This window comes from Mastomys coucha, unplaced genomic scaffold (assembly GCF_008632895.1).
Source record: "Mastomys coucha isolate ucsf_1 unplaced genomic scaffold, UCSF_Mcou_1 pScaffold15, whole genome shotgun sequence".
Classification (NCBI taxonomy): Eukaryota; Metazoa; Chordata; class Mammalia; order Rodentia; family Muridae; genus Mastomys; species Mastomys coucha.
This window is the reverse complement of record NW_022196897.1, coordinates 99,227,872-99,249,096: the sequence shown is the minus strand read 5'-3', so window position 1 is coordinate 99,249,096 and position 21,225 is coordinate 99,227,872. Positions and strand designations below refer to the sequence as shown.

The 21,225-nt window shown below is 40.2% G+C and overlaps 1 protein-coding gene and 1 pseudogene across 1 annotated transcript in view; one reads left to right on the top strand and one right to left on the bottom strand.

The window, feature by feature from the left end:
• The window catches only part of Aqr (aquarius intron-binding spliceosomal factor), an 82,952-nt gene extending 63,537 nt beyond the window's left edge, over positions 1-19,415 (top strand). Inside the window, exons 27-35 of the mRNA XM_031371391.1 lie at positions 2,072-2,209; positions 4,102-4,173; positions 5,567-5,754; positions 6,312-6,483; positions 10,105-10,275; positions 11,959-12,044; positions 14,147-14,321; positions 16,574-16,687; positions 18,317-19,415. Coding sequence (XP_031227251.1) covers positions 2,072-2,209; positions 4,102-4,173; positions 5,567-5,754; positions 6,312-6,483; positions 10,105-10,275; positions 11,959-12,044; positions 14,147-14,321; positions 16,574-16,687; positions 18,317-18,628 — 1,428 coding nt within the window. The 3' untranslated portion in view covers positions 18,629-19,415. The remainder of the gene's footprint in view (positions 1-2,071; positions 2,210-4,101; positions 4,174-5,566; positions 5,755-6,311; positions 6,484-10,104; positions 10,276-11,958; positions 12,045-14,146; positions 14,322-16,573; positions 16,688-18,316) is intronic.
• LOC116090662 lies at positions 9,155-9,773 on the bottom strand (annotated as a pseudogene).
• Positions 19,416-21,225: the final 1,810 nt, after the last annotated feature.

Sequence of the window (21,225 nt, the reverse complement as noted above, 5' to 3'; positions counted from 1 at the left end):
GTCCTGGAACTCACTCTGTAGACCAGGCTGACCTCGGACTCAAAAATCTGCCTGCCTCTGCTTCCCAGGTATTGGGTGTGCACCACCACTGCCCGGCTGGTTTATCTTTTTAATGGGGTACATTAAACAGTAAGATATTGCAAATCAAGTTGTTAATTTAAGAAAAAGTTTTGAAAATATTTACTGTATATGTATATGAGTATGAGAGAGAGAGACAGACAGACAGACAGACAGACAGACTGGCTGCACATTCTTACTATGTCAGACTTAGCTGGCATAGAACTTTCTACATAACCCAGGTTAGCTTTAACTCACAGAAATCTTCCCACTTCTGCCTTCTAAGTACTGGCATGTACTATCACACATAGCCAGATACAGTTTTTAGTTAAGAAAAAAAGCAAGAATTAAAATGAGTTATATCTGATACTACTATTTAAGAAGATAATGTTTTCATCAGGGACTATTTTTCTTTTTTATATCAAATTCACTGTGTAACTGAACATGACCTTAAGCCTCTGTTCTCTGCTTCTTGAGTAATGGAAAGGCAGGTGTATGCAGGTGTACACCACCACATACCTATCTCATACAGCAATAAGGCTCAAACCCCAGGCTTTGTGCACAATCAGCAAGGATTCTGCCAGCAGAGGTACACTACCAGTCCTCTGTCAGGAAACTCAGCAATAGTTCTTTGAGTGGGAATTTGAGATAAGCGGTTTCTTAGTTGATCAGTAGACACAAAGTAAGGCTCCTGTATTAACCAGGATGCTTGATCCTGATATGAAAGTGAAGTAAGGATCATCACTAAACAGAGATAGAGAAGGCTCTGCTGTGGATCCAGGAGGGAGCCACAGAACAAACTTTCCTTGCAGTGGGCTTATAAGCAGCCACCTTCAGACTTGTTTCCTTAATAAGAGTATGTAGAAGGTGTCGCTCTAGGTACAGAGAAGGGGGGCTTTGTATCTTTTCTATCTCCTACATATGCTTCCAGCCCATCTCCTAGTGTCTGGCACATAGTTGGTAAGTATTGATAACTTATAGATAGGTAGATGACTATATAGGATAGTGATGATTTTATACTGAAGATTATAGTATCAAAATTATACTATTCAATGTGTAGTAGCAGCTGTCTTCTTGGGGTGTACAGAGCAGGAGGTGAATACTATCTAACTTGAGTTAGTAATGCTTGAATTATTTGAGAAACACAACAAAATGTTAAAAAAAAAAATTGATATAGGTGTGTGTAACTTTCAAGTCTGGGGAAACCTGATATTGTTGTACCTGTCCGTGCTCTGCCACAGCTGAACTTCAGACTGGTCCGTGCAGATTCTAGGTCCCTCCCTATATTCTATGTCAGCTGACCTCTAGCTGAATTAAGCAGATCCTGAGAGATGTGGTAAGAGTTGAGAAGAGACAAACCAGTGTTTGGCAAAGCAGAGTTCACTCTCCTTTGGTTTTATCTCCTCTGTCCCTCCAGCTTCTATTAGACTGGCCCACTACAGTTCCAGCATGTAGTAACCCAAGTTCCTGGGCTCTGCCAAGACCTTCTGATCCTTCCTAGTAGTAGTGACAGTGACTTTCTTGCTGTTGCCAGTGTCTTCATTGGCTCATGCCCTGGATGGCTCTTTAGTCCTTTGTCATTTGTACAACCAATTCTTTACTATTTGATAGGAATATATGAGAAGTTTTTTTTTTTTCTTAAAGAGTCTTTGAATAATGCAGCTATATTGCTAGTTGATATTTTATTCAGTGCTTTTTTTTTTTATAATGGAGTTTATATACAAAAGAGTCCAGATTGTAGCTTGAATATCACCTCTTATCTGAACTCAGACAGATAAGGCACCAATGACAAAAAGAATTGTAAATCATTAGCCTTAGATTAGTATTTTCTTATGGCTCATTGGGCTTGGCTTATGTTTATATATTATATTAATAATACATAATTACATAATGAATAATTATATAATATATTGTGTATATATATTCTCAAGAATTGTGTGATTGGGTGGGTTGTGCTTGTATACACATGAACTATTACTATACTAAAGTTGTCTCTCTGGGGCTCACTCCATAGGAATTCAGAGCCTCAGAACTGCTTCGCAGTGGACTGGACAGATCTAAATACCTCTTGGTGAAAGAAGCCAAAATCATTGCTATGACATGTACTCATGCTGCCTTGAAACGACATGACTTGGTCAAGCTGGGTTTCAAGGTAAAGGTGTAAATCCTTAGTTCATCTCCCCATTGGGATTCTGTTTCTTTACTTTTTCCTTCTTGTCATGATCTAGATTGGTTCACTTCTTATGAAAGGTCTCATGTATAATTAATTGCTTTAATGGTCTCTTTTAAAAGTAGATGGTAATGTAACATTTATATGATTAATGAAGTTAAATCTAATTTAATTTTTGAGTAATATGTCTATCAGTTAACATCAATCACCTGGTTGTCTTACCAGACCGTCATCGTTAAGGTTTCATCTTTACTGAGTGTCACTTGTTTAAACAGATATAAAAGCTGTGAAAATAGTATTTCACAATCCTTTTCACCCGAGACATTCATCCATAAACATTATTCACAAAGTAAACATGCACCCATGCATGTTTATTTTGCATGCAATCCCACTGTCTGTCTGTACTAGATTGATTTTATTTATGCTATCAAGTGAGATATTAAAATAATGTCTGATAATTATGAGCAGGATTGATGTTTATGACTCAGTTCAAGTTGAACCTTAAAATTGAGAAATAAGTTTGAATTTTCAGTCTTTGTCATTATTAGCCAGTAACTAACCAAAACTCTCACCTGAGTCCAGATCTGTAAACCTATACGTGGTTGGAATGTTGTTTGAGAAGGAGTAGTGTATAGGTTTGAACGCAATGGCAGCAGTTCATTTGTTGAGGAAAGTAGCTAACAATTTTAAGATACATAAATTCACTGAAAGATAGTACCAAATAAATGCAAGGTGGTAGAATTCTTGTTATCTGAGAGGGAAGATTCCTCAGCTGCAGGGCAGATATAATACCTGAGTAATACGTAGTGTGAACTTAACAAGTGTGACCTTGTCATTTTGCAAAATTCTTGTGAGAATTTTTCACCTGAATATTTTGTACTTGGGACTAATATATATCTGTGGGTGTATAAAATTTGATATTAAATTATATGAATTTAGTAACAAAGGATATCAGTATAGTCAATACTAGAATTTGTAGCTTGTATATAGCTTTGTATGAGGTCTAAAAATATTGCTTATCAAAATTTTGCTGCTCTTTTTCAATATTTAAAGTGATAAACTCTAAAGTTATTCCATGCAGGTAGGTTTTTTAAAAATATTCTTAATTTTGATGTTTTACTTTTTCGATGTTTGTTTGTTGAGACAAGGTCTTGCAGTATTATAGCCTTATCTGGCCTGGAGCTTGCAGTGTACATACCAGGCTAATCTCAAAGTCATAGAGATCCACCTGTCTCTCTCCAGAATACTGAAATTAAAGGTGTATGCTGTATTGCCTAGCCAAACTTAAAATTATAAATAAATGTACTTTAGATAGACCACCACTTCTTTGAGTAGGTCATGTCTAAGGTTTTTTTTTTTTTCCATAAAAGAATTTGAAGAGTTGAAGTAACATGATAATCCTTCGACTGTCAGTGGCTTAGAGCAGGAAGGGAATGGAGGAGATTCCCAGACCATTAGTAATGGCGGTTCTAGAGAGTGGACTCTAGAGAATAAACTCAGAGCCAGCTGGAAGGTAATATGATAGACTTTGGCAGTGTCTGAGATCCAGGTTTGAGGTGGATAAAACTCCTAAGGATAACAGGACTAACGAAAATGACCACACATGCAGTCAATCTGGCTAACCTAGAAACAATGAGGAGAGCTAAACTGGAAAGAACCAATGTGAAATTGCAGTGAGCTCCTCTCGCCATAGATGGTTGGGACGCCTGAGGTTAAGGACATCGACTGAAGATCAATCAGGCTGCCAATTTATTTGCACATTTTATATATTTCTGTCTTAAACGAAATTACTAAGGGTTTTTAAGCAATGTTTTGCTTATGTTGATAATTGCTTGGCTTTTCAGCTACTCTTTGACAAGATTTTTCTTTTTCAGTATGACAACATTTTAATGGAAGAGGCTGCTCAGATTCTGGAGATAGAAACCTTTATCCCTCTACTTCTGCAGGTAAGAACTAAAGGTCAGAGAAATACTTAGGACTCCATGGGCATCCTAGCTCCACTCAGGCTACTGATTGTCCTGATCCCATGCTCTCTTGATTTCACTGTTTGCTGTTCTGTTTGCAGCCTGCAAACTCCTCCTCTGATCTATCCATGGCTCTGTATTCCCTTTGGGCACACTATTTACAAATCCACAGTTTAAGCCAGGCATAGTGGCTTTAATTGTAAAACAGGAGCCGGGCGGTGGTGGCGCACGCCTTTAATCCCAGCACTTGGGAGGCAGAGGTAGGTGGATTTCTGAGTTCGAGGCCAGCCTGGTCTACACAGTGAGTTCCAGAACATCCAAGGGTACACAGAGAAACCCTGTCTCGAAAAAAACAAACAAAACAAACAAACAAACAAAAACTCAGGAGCCAGAAGTAGGTGGAACTCTGTGAGTTCAAAACCAGTCTGGTCTACAAAGCAAGTTCTAAGACAGTCAGGGCTACATAGTGAGACCCTGTCTCAAAAAAAAAAAAAAAAAAAAAAAAAAAAAAAAAAAAAAAAAAAAAAAAAAAAAAAAAAGTAAAAATAAAAAAAGTTCATGGTTTATATTTACAACACAGTTTTTAAAAGATGACTTTTAAACAGGAAAATTATATTATTAGGTAATTTGGAGAGAAGATGAGTTCTTTTGTCTTTTCTTTTTTTAGAATTGTTTCTACAGATGTTTCTGGTATTCCTTGGATACATTGCTTTTTGTAATTGTATGACTAAATTTTAAAATCAAGTAGTTTTTAAGAATGCTTCTTGTTATACAATATTCTTTACTATTGAAGCATTACAAACAAAATATGGAATTACCAATATAAGACTAGAGACCACCTAATGTACAGATAAATTTAGTTATCAAAATTGTTTTTATAAGCTATCATATAAAAGTTAATATTTATTATATCCAATGTAAAATATATTTCCTGAACAAGGGGCCATGTAGAGTAAGGAACTGAAGTTAGTAGTATATGAAGCTCTTAATGGTTTTTACTCTTGAGCTCCCCCTCAGAACTTCTTGGCATACTTCTAATACCAGTGTTCACTTTGGCGTCTTTCCACTTCTATCCCTGAGCTTGCTTCTTCCTACTTACATTTTGCTTAGTGCTGACCATAACCTTCAAGATGTCTTCTGATTGTCTTGTTTAAAGGCCTTCACCCAGTCCTGCTTATAACTCAGTAAGGAGCTCCGGCACTGCTTCGGTGCCAGCCCATTGTGTAAATTGACTAGGCTTCTTTATAGGGCTGCCGAAGGTTGAGAATCTGCAAGTTAGTGATGTCATCTGCTACATAGGTCTCGTGTGTGGTGATTAGAAACCATCTGGAATGTAGTAATTGAAATTTGGTGCTTCCTCACTTTTCATTTCTAGAATCCTCAAGATGGATTCAGCCGTTTGAAACGATGGATTATGATTGGTGATCACCACCAGTTGCCTCCAGTCATTAAGAACATGGCCTTTCAGAAGTATTCCAATATGGAACAGTCTCTTTTTACTCGCTTTGTCCGGGTTGGAGTTCCTACTGTTGACCTTGATGCTCAAGGGAGAGCCAGGGCAAGGTGAGGATTCACTCCAAGTTAAGATTATAGGTTCCCTGAAAGAACTTTTTGGTTTTAGTCTCCTCTACAAATCTAGGACCTGTCCTCTACAAATCTGTATATTGACCAAATGAACTGTTTTCCTCATTAAATTGATACTAAGTGACTGAAAAGGATTCACTTTATCCTCTCTCCAAGACATGACCTAATGTAATGATAAAAACTAAAGCAAAAGTGATCAAGGGGAGAACACTGGTTCTTAACTTCACAAGGAAAGCCAGTCACTTCACAGGTCCTCCTAGAGTCCCTGCTTACAGGCCTTCCCAGCTCTGAAGTTTTTGACATAGTAGTAGTTTACACAGAAGCACAGGAGAGTTGTCAGCTTTGGAACATCTTCAGTCCCCTGTCTTTTGATTACTTGGAGCAAGGAGCCTAAAGTTTCCAAAGTATAGTCACTAAAAAGATGACTAAGTTTGGCCACTAGAGCTAAAAGAGTGTGGTCCCTTAGAATGTCCTTGTGTGTACTGAAGTGTCTGACCTTGTTAATCTTTGTGTTTGGGGACTTTGTCTTGAGACAGCTTGTGTAATCTCTACAACTGGCGTTACAAAAACCTAGGGAACTTGCCCCACGTGCAGCTCCTGCCAGAGTTCAGCACAGCCAATGCAGGCCTGCTGTATGACTTCCAGCTCATCAATGTGGAAGACTTTCAGGGCGTGGGAGAGTCGGAGCCTAACCCTTACTTCTACCAGGTAAGACAGAGCATGGAGCTTTGGTGTTTATCTTGTATGTGCCTGGCTGAAGTACTGTGGGATTTAGCAGTGCCGAGCCATGTGACCAGCTACCAAGAAAAAGAGAGATCTCAGCCTTTCCTTATGATTCAAAAGCCATCATTTTGCTGGGTAAGTGGTGGCACATGCCTTTAATCCCAGTACCTGGGAGGCAGAGACAGACGGATTTCTGAGTTCGAGACTAGCCTGGTCTACTGAGTGAGTTCCAGGACAGCCAGGACCACACAGAGAAACCCTGTCTTGAAAAAAAACAAAAACAAACAAACAAAAAACCAAACAGACAAAAAAGCCATCATTTTCAGGTGGATCAAAGAGACACAGAGAGTAACTAAGCTCAGTAGAAAGTAGGAAAAGCAAACATTGTCAAGTTGGTAATAATGTAAGGAAGGGCTTCCTTATTGAATCAGAAATAATAAAAAACAACTTTGAGATTTGAGAAAAAATATGTAAATAAAAACAATATATTGAAAATTCTTACTAAAATCTATATAGAGAACTCAGTTGCTTTATAAAAAAAAAAAAAACAAAAGAAAAAGAAGAGTACTGCAGAGAAATGGCTCAGCAGTTAGATGCACTTGCTGATCTTGCAGATGATCAGGGCACCCACAAAGCAGCTAAACAGCATAATGCTAATTCCAGAGGATTTGGTGCCTTCTTCTAGGCTCTATGAGTAAATGTAAACTATTAACCCATCAGAAAAAAACACAGTAAAGGAAAATACTTCCGCTAGAGAAAAGTGAGTAAATTCCTAGCAGTAGTAAATGACCAGGTCAGATAGTACTTGATGGTGGAGCAGACACGGGGAACATAGACAATGACCAGGTCAGATAGTACTTGATGGTGGAGCAGACACGGGGAACATAGACAATGACCAGATCAGATAGTACTTGATGGTGGAGCAGACACGAGGAACATAGACAATGACCAAGTCAGATAGTACTTGATGGTGGAGCAGACACGGGGAACATAGACAATGACCAGGTCAGATAGTACTTGATGGTGGAGCAGACACGGGGAACATAGACAATGACTAGAACTGATAGTACTTGATGGTGGAGCAGACACGGGGAACATAGACTCCTGTACTCCTGTAATTCTAGTAGGAAAATAATTTCCTACATGAATTGTCATATGTACCCAAAATACTGGTCTCCTAGTATCAAACATGATGTTGGATGAGTTTATAAAGACAGTATATTGAAATATTTTCACTACACATTATTTTGGAGATAAAAAAATTGAAATAGCTATCAGATTAAATTTTTCCTGTTATGTTTGAAATATTTAAGTTCCTCACTCATAAACTTGAAGCCTAGGAACAAATATGACCTTTAAATGGTAAGTCATTTAGAGTTTTATTCAAAATAGACACTCATTTCCTGATATCTGCCTTTGAGGGTGGTTTAGAGTTGGTTATTGTCTCCTGACAGCTTCATTACATAGTGTTTCGGAGTCCTTGCTTAATCCACATGATGGTTTCAACCTGAAACATTATGTAAGTTACTCATCTCTTTCTTTATTTGTTAATTCTGTCTCTGGGTGAGGTTTCAGTATATCAAGAAATAAGGGCATTCTCAAATGAATGTTTTTGTGAAATATAGTTCTGAAGTATTAAAAACTGTATCTGCCCAAATATGATCACTGTACATTTAAGTAATACATGTTTAAAAATTAGTGTCTGAGAGGAGAATAGATGGAAAGTTAATGAAAATCCCTAAGTTGAAGCAACCATGACTGACATTGCCCAGCTTTTAAAGTGTTTATCAAAATACACTTTTTCCTGTTAAACTTCACATTTGACTCAGGCAGAGCGCCGAATTAAGCAGTCTTCATTGCTCACATAAGTAAAAAACTGGTTTCTACTTGCTGAGAACTCAGTACATTAATCTTGCCCAAAATACCTGAATCCTCAAAAATGGATTTTATTCAGCCTTAGCATTTATTATATAAGGTCATTTTCATGGTCCCTGGTTTGTTCTTTTATCTATATTAGAGCTGATCCTTGGATAAATGTGTTTTGCTACCAATATAGAAAATGGAGATTTACACAGTCATGTGGCTTCTTTTGTCTCCTGTCTTGCAAAGAACTAGAGAATTTAAATGAAAGAGATAATTGAGACTGTCTGTCACCAGGAACCTGGATATAAATGGTGTCTCTGAAGTTCATCCAGTAATTTTCCTCTTGCCTTTGCCTGGAATCTAGCTTCTTAGCTTTGTATTTTGCTTTCTATCATGTGTTATGTCCTTGCTTTACTGTCCCATCTGATGCCTGAACTCAGTCTCTGCTGAACTGGATTAAATAGCTCTGGATCAGATTTCTTACTTTGAAGTTCAGCAAAGCCCTTGCTTTTAAGCTTTATGTCACCCATCTTTAACCAGAATCTCTCATTTAGCAGTAAGCCAGATTACCAGTTTGAGAGCACATCTTCTCACCTAGGTGAGTCCAGTTCAGGTGGCAACAGGAAGACATCCGAGACAAAGTCACAGGAGCATCAGGAAGCATGAGAGGCTACAAAAACACTGTGCACAGTGCAGTCATCTGTAAAACTGCTAGATCTCCATCTAGTTAGACTGGAGATTGTACAGACTCCTTGGATAGTTTACCCTACCATCATGTTTTGTTTTGTTTGGGTTTTTCTATAAATGACACTTTATTCAGTCATTTTCTTTACAACTGAAACTCTGAGAATTCAACATTAACATCCTTGCCTGTGAGCTTCTTGGATACACCAGAAAAAGCTTCAGCCTTGTGCTCCACGTTGTTCTGCTGTGCTTTGTCCAAATCAACCTTTATAAGCTGGCTGCTGTCCAGTTTCACCCGGATCCTCTTACCCACAATTTCTCTTGGGAAGACCAAGTCCTCAAGGATGGCATCGTGTACTGCTGTCAGGGTGCGGCTTCTAGGGCGCTTCTGCTTATTTTTCATACGGCTTTTCCGGGTTGGCTTGGGCAGAATCCTCCTCTGAGCAATGAAGACTACATGCTTCCCACTGAACTTTTTCCTCCCATTCACGAACTAGCCGGACTTGGATTTTCTGGAAAGATTTCAGCTGAGAAACTAGTACAAAAATTATGATAGCTTTCCGACCACCAACTTCAATTTCCTTGGCTGCAGTGATGTTGAGTTCCCACAGCTGCACCTTGAGATCTGAGTTCATCTCCAGCTCCAGCCACACCTGAGAGATGCCAGACTCGAACTCATCCGGCTTCTTGCCATTGGGCTTCACAATCTTGGCGCTCGAGCTGAACATGGCTTCGTCCTTACAGAGTGCCGGCTTCCGTCATGTTATATTTGTTGGAACAGCTGCAGTTATAATACATTGTACAGACTATATAATGGTTATTGTGGCCCCAGGAATATTAAATTCTTAGTTGATAACTCTATGTCCTATAATAAAAACATCAAGGTTTGGTCAGTATTAACCTAGAATAAGACTATATCCTTCAACTTATCAAAAATATCCACCTATTAGCTTTTCACTTAAGGTATACTCAGATAAGTATTTGATGGATAGGTAAGCCACTTTGTGAAGTAGAACCAAAGGGGAGTTAATGTATTCGGTGGCTGTGCTTGCATTACAGAACCTTGGAGAGGCAGAGTATGTAGTGGCACTCTTCATGTACATGTGCTTGCTTGGTTACCCAGCAGACAAGATCAGTATTCTGACAACCTACAATGGACAGAAGCACCTGATTCGGGACATCATCAATAGGCGCTGTGGGAATAATCCACTGATTGGAAGGCCAAACAAGGTAATTTCATGAATGTATATATCTTCTTATTCATCTTTTTGTCAAGGAAAAGTTTGCATTTACCATACGTTGTTTATATTGCTCCACTTTGTCTCACAGACAAACTTGCTAGAAGGTTAGGATGGCTGTAGAATTTTCATGTATACTGTCTACACATGAGAACCAAAGACTTATCTCAGGATGTCAGTTTTTATAATTGTAGAAAGCCATATTAAGTAAGACAGACTAATATAAAATGGGCAAGTGAATTGGACATCTTTCATATAAGACTTTCAAATAATCAATAAAGTATCCCTTTCCTGTAATTTTGTCTTTCCCATCATTAGCTGTCAGGAAGCTATAAATGGAAACAGAATGGGCAAGGAGATGCAGTTCAGTCTAGAGTGCTTGCTTAGTATTCATAAAGCCCTGGGTGCCATCCTCAGCACCACTTAAACTCAGCACTGTGGTACATGCCTGTCATCCCAACTCTGGTAAGGTGGAGGCAAGAACATCAGAAGTTGAAGGCAGTCCTCAATTATATATCAAATTTGATGCAGCTTGAGCTACATGAGGTTCTGAGTAAAACAAAATATTTTTTTAAATGCAATATGATAGTTCTACACATCAAGAGAATGGAGTGGAGCAGCTGGAATTGGGGACTGGGATATCTCTGGTAAGCATATAAATTGGTTCAAAAACTTTGGAAAGTATTTTAACAGTTCATGAAGTCATGTATACACTTAACAAAGCCCCACAGTTCTGCTTTCTGCAATGAAAACTTGTCCACAAAAAATATTGCAGTATTCAGTGCAGCTTTATTTTAAATACCCCTAGAGTAAATGGACGTCTAGTGTCCATTAACAGGCACAGTCATTAATGGGAACCTGGCTGCACAGCAGCAGGACACAGTGAGCATCTCTGTACAACATGGAAAAGCAACAGAAGGTCATCCTGTTGACAGAAACTGTGTTTAAGACTTTATGGTTCTACCTGTGTACGTGTGCAGAGCCTGCAGGAAATAAGGAAAGTAGATGAGGCGCTCACTGCCTGAAGCTGGAGGTTGCCTGCTTGCCTACAACAAAGCGTGATGCTGGGCACTGTGGAGGTAGTGGCTGTGTGGGAGTGTATGGGAGAATGTGTTGTCCAAACTCATTGTATATAAGTTATACCTCTGTGAAATCCACTTCCAAAGAAGTGTTTTATAGACTTCCTTAAGTCAGAGGAACCATAAATAGTGACATATAACAGAAGCAATAAGCTTTGTTGAATTTATAGAGCAGAGATGAAGGCCTAAGAGTTAAAATTAGTGGCTAGAATCTGAGTGAACCTCCCTTCGTAGTAAAAAGTGCTGTGAACAAATGCTAGGGATACGCATTGATTGAGTATACTCTGCAATACTTTTAAATATTGGGACTTCACTTCTGAGGCAGAGTATGTCCAGTGGAGGAAGGCTGTAGGTTCAGGACAGTTCTGTAGTTGTTAGCAATAGTGACAAGTCTGTAACATGAGTGGGAGTTGCAGGAGGACATGGTCCAGGACACTTACCTTAATTTAGTGGCACTCACTGACTTGTTAGAGTTGATATAATTGGGTTTCTTCTGAGTTCATTTTAAAGCACAGATGCTTGTCTCTAGCACTTTGTTAGGAGAATGCCTTACTGTGCTTTTGAAAATATACACATTCCCCACCTTCTTTTCCTAGGTGACAACGGTTGATAGATTCCAAGGTCAACAGAATGATTACATCATCCTTTCTCTAGTGCGGACCAGGGCTGTGGGCCATTTGAGGTACGTGGGGTACAAACTTTATACTCTTACTAGAGGTTACTGTCTGTTTCAGTTTTGAGCTTCAGTGACAAAGTAGTTCTAGTCTTGTTCCATTAATTGCTATAGTTAATCATTATGGCAGCTTATAGTACTTTTTGTAGGAGTAACACCAGATCCCTTATGTGGTTGATCACTGCTCTTACTACTGAATGTTTAACTCATAATGTAGTAAGCCTAGCCTTTTCACATTCAATGACATGCAGAGAGAACTTTCTGCCGTAGGACCTTGATGGTCTTAGATCTGTTAGCAGTGTCTGAATCAAAGGAGCTAAGGGGACCGGGGCCTCTTATAGGACATGTTTCAGCACTAAGGCTTCTGGTTTTCCTCTCCCCGCCTTCTGTCAGCTTCATGAGAGGATAAAGGAGCCATTTGTTCTCCCAGGATTAAGAGTGGTCCAAACAAACAATAACCTATTTTTATCATTTTTGTGATGTATTTATGTACTAGAGATTTATGGAAGTAATATCTTCTTATTACAAAGCAGCCGTTTGGTTTTATATAAATCTTCATCTCATGTGACTTACTAGCAAAACTCAGGCAAGCCAGGGTTCATTGTCTTAATTTATTCGATGGGTATAAAGAGAAGGTTCTCCTAGCACTCATAAATTGTCATTAGTCCAGATCTCTTTGGAGCTTAGGTCAGATTCTATTAGACTGATAGTTTTTATGTAAGAGGAACCAAAGACAATAGTGTTTTAAGAAATTGTTGCAAAATTATAGCAGTAAGTTAGCTTATTCTTGCTTATTGGCGTCTCAAACATACTGTTAGGTCTTTCCCTAACCGCCGTACTGTCTGAGTGACGTCATTGCTGACCTTAGACCTCTCACCTTCAAGTGTGCAGGCTTGAATGCTATGACTTCTTCCTCTGCAGGTACCAGGCCTACATTTAGATACATTCAGACAAAACACCAGGCGCGTTCAAGGAAAATAAACCTTTTTTTAAAAAATCAGTAGCTTAAGTTCTATAGTGATCTCTGCCTAATCTTCTGTAAACCAGAAGGTGACTCAAAAGGTGATTTCAGTATTGCCACGCATCAGGTTTCCTAATTAAACATATCCCTATCTTTCTATTATTTGCTAGTGTGCTAGCTTCTGGATTATGCAGGAATCAATGTAGCTTCCACAGTCCCCAGCCTTGAGGAGTTTGGAGCCCAGTATGAAACACCTTCAAATAACTTGGAAAGATGCCTTTACCTGAACATACCCAAAAGGTCAATTCCACTCTTCTCCTGTGCTATGGGGACCACACTTGTAAAAACCCGGTAGCCACTACAGTACCAGAGACTGTGGTAAATGTCCGCTCACAAGGATCTGGACAGTATTGTGTATTTGCTTGAGATAGAGCTAGAGCTGGAGCCTCCTGGATGTGACGAAACCACACAGTGGGAAAGTGATTCCTCACAAACAGTCCTAGGCACTTCCTCCTTCCACCACTCCATTGTTTCCTAGATAGCACTGTTTACATGTTCCTTTCTATATCTGTGAAAGAACTAAAGCTAAGGAATTCTAGCACTTACCAGCTAGGAATATGTGTACACACACATACACACACACACACACACACACACACACATATCCAGAAGGTAACACATTGCCAGTTGGGATCTCTGCATAACTCTATATTAGGAATTTGAAAAGAAGCAAAAGAAATCTCTACTCGTATGTAAAACTGGTAAATTTTCTAGGAAGGAAAATTTTTTCTTGATAGAGCCTGGGAACTTGTTGCAGAAGTGAAAGAAGTTGATTTAGTGGTGATCACTGGGCAATAATTAGTTCACTGTACCTGAGCCATATGATTCCGCTAGGGCTCCTTGGACCTTTTAAACCAGTGATTGGTTCTTCTGTCTTCTACATGGGCACACATGCCCAATAACTAACAAGGTGTTAGCAAAGAAGCACTCACGTGGTTTACTGATCAATATATTGATTTGCTTTATTGTTATTAAGTCCTCAAGGATTTTATTACAATAGTTTAATGAGACTATTCAGTAGATTATGTAAGACAAGGGAAGGGGCATGTGCACATTATTAATTTTAAACTAAGTATTTTGTTTCCTAAAGGGATGTGCGTCGCTTGGTGGTAGCCATGTCAAGAGCCAGGCTTGGCCTTTATATCTTCGCTAGAGTATCCCTCTTCCAGAATTGCTTTGAACTGACTCCTGCTTTCAGCCAGCTCACTGCCCGACCACTGCATTTGCATATTATTCCAACAGAACCTTTCCCAACGTCCAGAAAGGTAGGCCTTTTGTCACTGTAGAGCAATATGCCCCAGGGGGACAGTTGGCCCCTTTAGGGAGACTCCCCAGTCACTGATGTGAAATGCTCTGTACACCAAAGAACCATTATATAAAAGTAATGTCTGCTAACACTTCCTGAAACTTAGTATGTATCTGGAATCAACTGCACACATTCGTTATCTCATTTGATCTCAGCAGCAGATCTGCTCGGGAGGCTTTCTGAGGGTAGGAAAAGTTAGAGTTTGCCATTCATCAGGTTGGTGGAAGCAGACAGTGGAGCGAGAGTCCGTGTCCTAATCAACCCACGGCCCCTCCTCTCACCCGTCAGCCCTTAACCTAATTGAGTAATCTGGGTCAGTTCTTTGGTTCTGGGGGGGGTGGGGCAGGAAAGATACATGCAACCTCTGGACTGCGCGCCCTCCCCCTTCTCACTGTGACTCCTTCTCTGTAGGCTCTTCCTTCTCTGACACTTCTCCCACTCCTTTCTATAGGGTAAGCTAAAATGTAGTCTATTCTTTTTTTTTATTAGATATTTTCTTTATTTATAATATCTCCTTTCCCAGGTTTCCCTCCAAAAAAAAAAGAATTAAGTAAAATAAAATAAAATAAACAAAAACTAAAACAATCCCTGTTTAGTCCTCCCCCCCCACCCCCCCGGGAACTGGCATTCCCCTACACTGGGGCATAGAACCAAACCATCACAGGGCCAAGGTCCTCTCCTCCCATTAATGATCGACTTGGCCATCCTCTGCTATACGCATGCTGCTGGAGCTATGAGTCCCCCCATGTGTACTCTTTGGTTGGTGGTTTAGTCCCTGGGAGCTCTGAGGGTACTAAGTAGTTCATATTGTTGTTTGTCCTAAAGGGCTGCAAACCCTTCAGCTCCTTGGGTCCTTTCTCTAGCTCCTTCACTGGGGACCCTGTACTCAGTCCAATGGATGGCTGTGAGCCTCTACTTCTGTATTAGTTGGGTACTGTCAGAGCCTCTCAAAAGACAGCTATATCAGGCTCCTGTCATCCAGCACTTGGCTGGCATCCACAATAGTGTCTAGATTTGATGACTGAATATGGGAAGGATTCCCAGGTGGAGCAGTCTCTAGATTGCCCTTCCTTTAGTCTCTGCTCCATAGTTAGTCTCTACAGCTCTTTCCATGGGTATTTTGTTCCCCCTTTTAAGAAGGAATGAAGTATCCACACTGGTCTTCCTTCTTCTTGAGTTTCTTGTGGTTTGTACTTTGTGTATTCCAATCTTCTGGGCTAGTATCCACTTATGAGAGAATGCATACCATGTGTTTTGTTTTTAAGAAATGCCACCATAAGAAAACAGGAGGGAAGGTGGGAGGGTTGTGGAATAGCATCACAAAAGCCCTGATGCTGCTCAGATGCCTCCCCTGCAGCTCTGCGAGCTGTTGGCTGTTACGTGCTAGCTGCTGTTACATGACAGCTACTATCAGGTGGGATCCTTTTTTTCCTGGAAAGCTTGTTTTCATATTGATAGACATCCACACCAATCCCTACAGTAAAAAAGGATAAGATTTTATATATAAGGTCAGTGATTACAAGTAGGAAACTTATCAATCGTCAAGGTGGCTGAAAGAGAAGAACAGATCTGTTTCCTTCAGTTGCTTTGCAGTTTTACTGCTACAGAGATCTTTCTCAGCAACTTTAAATTTTTGAGAGTTCCCTCATCCCACTGCAGACCTTCAGAATCCAGCTCTCAGGGTGCTGCAGGTGAGGGGTCTGTGCTGCGACAGTGTTTGGGACAGATGCTGAAGAGCTTACAAACAGGGATTTGAATATTATATCCACGGCTGATAGTTACATGTCAGTATTAATAAATGATAACATCTTATGCTTCAGAAAATATAAATAGGAAAAATGGTTCCTGTATTTTCATTCTGAAGCATTGTGGGCCCTCTCTTTATTCTAGGCGCTGATGAAAATTGCTGCCTTTAGACCATGCTGATTTGGTTTCTCTGTTTATGAGGTTTCATCTCATTCTTTGATATTAGTTCACATACTAAAGTCTTAGTTTACTTACCAGCCCAAGGTTGAATTAAATCCTAATGACTCTGAAATATGTTGTCTTTTATTTCTATGAATTTCATAAGGTAGTTTCTGGTCTCTGGCATTGGATTTCATGACCCCCATACACTAGCAGTTGTTACAGATTCAGAAATGGGCTTATGCTGGAATGGTAGCTCTGGGTTTTATTCACTAGACACTTCACTCTCATTTTGCTGTCTTCTAGAATGGAGAGAGACCACCTCATGAAGTACAGGTAATAAAGAATATGCCCCAGATGGCGAATTTTGTGTACAATATGTACATGCATTTGATACAGACTACCCATCATTATCATCAGGTGAGTTTGCTCAAGATTGACTCGTATTTCTCCAGTTGTAAAAAGAAACTCCTCTGTAGAGTGAATAGTACTACTAATATGCTATGGATAATCCACAGTTGGATATTATTATTTATGTAGCATTCATATTTTAATGCCTAGTTTTCAGAGTAGTTTTTCAAATAGAGCATATTCTCTCCAGGAGTGTGCAAGTGTGCTCGCCCTGCATCCTCACCCACACTTGCCACAGAAAGCCTGTTTGTGTTAGCAGGAACAAGAGACAGAGCTCAGTGAGCTGAATGGGCTTTGTTGTCCTTGATATGTCTTGTATTTTTAATTCATTTTTCCTCATTTGAGCATGAGTTTTGCTTTGTTATTTGTCCGTTTATATATTCTTTGCAGATGAGTCTGTTCTCATTTCTTATTGTAAAGAGCTCTGAGAGGTTGTCTTTATTCCAGCTACGACTTCCTTATGAAACATGTGCTTTACAGATTTTCCATCCTAAGTTAGAAGTTGGGTTTTTTTTAAGCAACTTTAGTAGAATTTTGAATTTTGATGTCTAATATATGAAATTATGTTCCTTTAACTCATTACTTGTATGTCCTAAAAATAGTTACTTTAGCTCAGTTGTGGAAGACTCCCCTCTTCCAGTTATAGTTTGGGCTGTGGTGTTTACACGTAGAAGAGGTTCGGGCTCCTTTCTGGCATGGTTCCATGCAGTGTTGTAATTATTTGCCCATATGTGGGTCTTCTGTAGTTTAACTACCATTTCCTCAATAGACTAGCTTACTCTCTTTTTGAACTACTAGTTGTGACCTTAGTAAAGAGCCAAACGCACACTGTCCACTGTGGCTGTCTGTCCCTCCACCATCTCTATGCTGCCTGCATTGCAGTGGTTAGCATAGCAGATCTTAAAATTAAACAGAATGAGTGTTTTAGTTCCATTCTTTTTCTACCTAGACTCAGCTGGCCGCTTTCCAGCCCTATAAAAGCCCACTGTGATTGAGATAGAATGACTCCCACAGTGAAATTGTTTGTGGTCAATTTGGGAAAATTTGCACCTTACCAATTTCAAGTCTGTCTCTTTGTGAACATTATGTGTCTCCATCTCTTAGCCCTGCTCTGAGAGCCCAGTGCTATTCTGAGTGGTACTTTTAAAATGTTTTCAAATTTCGGACTAGCTAACAAAATCCAGGAGGAAAGACGCTATGGCTCCACTCCAGGCTGTCAAGGCATTGAGAAAAACTGGAGGCTCGAGCTTCCCTTCTCCTTCCCCACCACGTCCTGGTCTTAAGACGAGGTTCTCCTCACAAGCTCCCTCAGTGACAGGGAACCTTGAACTGATGTGGCAGTTAATCCTAACCAACCACTGCACTTTCTTGGAAGCGCCACCAAAAAATTCCTTTGTTTAAAACTCATAATTTTTCATGTGGGTTTTTATTGATTTGTGACTTGTAGGCATATTCTTTGGCATAGCAGAGCCAAGGTCATTGTTTCGAAGGTGCCAAATTGGTCCTATCAAATGGCTAACAGTGTTTGAAAAACTGTAGCACAAGCAGTGTATTAACAGTGATGTATGAGAGAGAGCTTGATAGGCTTCAGAAGCCGGTGTTCTTGACTCTCATTCTCTGGTACTTTTTTTAAATTAGACTTTCTTACAACTACCACCTGCCATGGTGGAAGAAGGTGAGGAAGGTCAGAGCCAAGAAGCAGAAATGGAAGCAGAAGAAGAAACCGTGTCTGCTCAAGCTAACCTCACACCCAGTCCAGTGGATGCCAGCCTGAGTCAAGAGACCCCAGCCTCTCAGCCTGACTGCTCCAATCAGACTGAGGCTGCCTCTAGTCAGCCAGAAGACACCTCTGCCCTGTGTGACATTGCTACTGCAGCTGAGCCTGTCTCTGCAGCAGCAGAAGCTGCCACCCCACAAGATGCAGCTTCTGTCCATGCAGAGACCAAGTAACTATCTGCAGCACAGCCTGGGACATTCCATTTATAAAGTCTAAGTGAGGTTACCTTTTGAATTTCATACTTACTGTATGGCTTTAATGAGACCAGCTGATGTTCAGTCCTTATGTTTATTAGCTCGTTTCCTTATTTTGTATATTTTTTTATTTGTAAATATAAAAAGAACTCTAGTTTCATTTGTTCATTCAGAAGAGAAAATAATTTTGATTGCCCAGTGTATCTGAGATAATACCTGCATTAAAATTGTTTTCTATCGAGTATGTAAGGCATACTTGCCCTTTTTTTGGGGGGGGTCTCATGTAGCTCAAACTGGCCTTGAACTCAGGGTGCAGCTCACAATGACTTCAAACTCCTAACCTCTTGCTCCTACCTCGCTAATGCTGGGGTTGCATGTACTCTGCCAAACTCTATCGTATGCTCTCCTGAGACTCAAACCCAGGGCCTTGCAAGCACCCTGCAGCTGAGCTTCATCTAGCATATATTTGACATTGAGTAAACTTCTCTAGAGAAAGGGGCATAAGACACTAGAATTAACCCTCAGAGTTCCAGGTGGGGAGCAACATTCGTTCTCTACCTGTATGGTCAGATTCTCAAGCCTAGTGGCCTTTCCTCCCACCTTTCTTTCTGTAAGGACATAAATAACCACAGGGGAAAGCCCTTTGCAATCTGTCAAAGAACCTGCACATATTTTCTTCTCTGGATCTGAAAATAATTTAGTCACCCATGTACATGTGTGTAACTAAGGACAGCTGTTATACAGCCCAATAAAACTTTCAAATGTCTTTCAATTTTTAAAAAGTGTGTGCTTTTTAAGAATTACTTAGCTTCAGTTTGTACCTATATGGGTGTTTTACTTGCATGTATGTCTGTGTACCACATGCATAGAAGTCAGAAGAGGGTATCCAATTCCTAGGAACTGGAATTAGCAGATGCTTGTTAGCCCCCATGAGGATGCTAGGAATTGAACCCTGGTCACCAGTACTCTTAACCCCTAAGCCACTTTAGCCCATTTGTGCTGTTCTTAAGTAAGAACTTTGTTATAGTGTCAAAAAGTTGTATATGTCTATTTCTTCGTTGGAGTCTTGTTTATTGGTAGGGCCCACTTTAGACCTGAGGAGTTAGAACCTTAGACATAGGGCAGGTTCTTCCACACCACAGTGTTATCAGAGAAGACTAGTGAAACAGAACTAGAGTTCATCATCCCGCTGAACAGGAAGACTGTTGCAGGACCCGAGTCTGGGCTGTGAGAATGATTGAACTTAGCTCCTATGTGCAGGGTGGAGGCCTGCTAATGCAGCAGTTCTGAGTTCTGTGCCCTGTTGAAATTTCTCGGTCAAATGGACAGATGTCTTAGGATTTTGTTACAGAAGTGTGGTCATCCAGCCAGCAGCTATAGTGGGTTACTGAAGTGGAAAACGGGGCTGTACTGAAGTTGGTCAGAGATGTAGACGTTCAGGCTCTCTGTTCATCTAAATCTACAATGCAACTGGGTCCCCTCCATGCATTTCATGGCTTGAGAGGCGCTCTGTACAGATTACTGTCTGTCCTTGTGAATGTCATTGTGTCGCTGGAATTAACAATGAATGGAACTAATATTTTCTGACAAGTGACCTATTCCTATGAGGACCCTGAGCATGGTGGCAGGAGTGGAAGATGGCTGCATGTGTGTACGTGGGAAGCAGGAATGGCTGCTTTTATTTTCTCCTTGATCTGCTAGAGTTGTAGTGCAGAACATTTACATAGTGTCTCCCCTCGAGTGCCTCTCCCTATAGATTTGACCTTATCCAAAGAACCTTTAAAGACAGAACCACACTGAGATTCCCCCAGTCCTGGCGGTGCAAAGAAATGGACTCATAACCCAAAAAGTCAAGTCAATTATACGTTGAATAAGTGTTTGTTCAGTTCCTAAGCTATGGGATCCACGCTTTCAGCTCACAGTGTGCACCAGAACACTTGTATAAATGTTGAGTGTGGGGAGGATGAAGGGACAGAAATGCCAAGCATAAAACCCTGACCTATTTTCTTATCAGAGTAAGGATCAAGCCAGATAGTCGGTTACATAATTCCTCCAATACAAGAGTTTGGAAACAGGTGAGGGCGTGTGAGTGAGGAACGGCACTCATGGAATTATTTTCATTTTGAATATACAGTTGCAGGCTATGCAAGGAGGAAAGCAGCTTTGCTGTATTATGGTGTTTCCTGGAAAAGATTTTTCCCGCCACCTGTTAGTAGATATGAATTAAGATACCAGCAATGAAAACAAGCCCAGGTCTGGACTGTCATTGTCTGCCCGGGTGACCACGGTTGGTTTGCTTGCTTTTAGGGGGTTGGGTTTGTTTTTCCGGCGGGGAGGGTTGTTTTCTGGCCCTTCATTTAGATCACACTAAAAATCAAATCAAGGTGGACACTGGGTAAGTATTTAGTCAAAGGAAATAAAAGATGATGATGAATTGAAACTGGGGTTTCAATTTTTAAATTATTCATTCTCTGGAGGCCAGAGAGATACAGTTGATAGAGAACCAGGGAATTTTAGTAGCAGTTAAAAGACATTTGCCTTCGCCCCTCCTCTCTATTTCCCTCTCTCTAAGAATG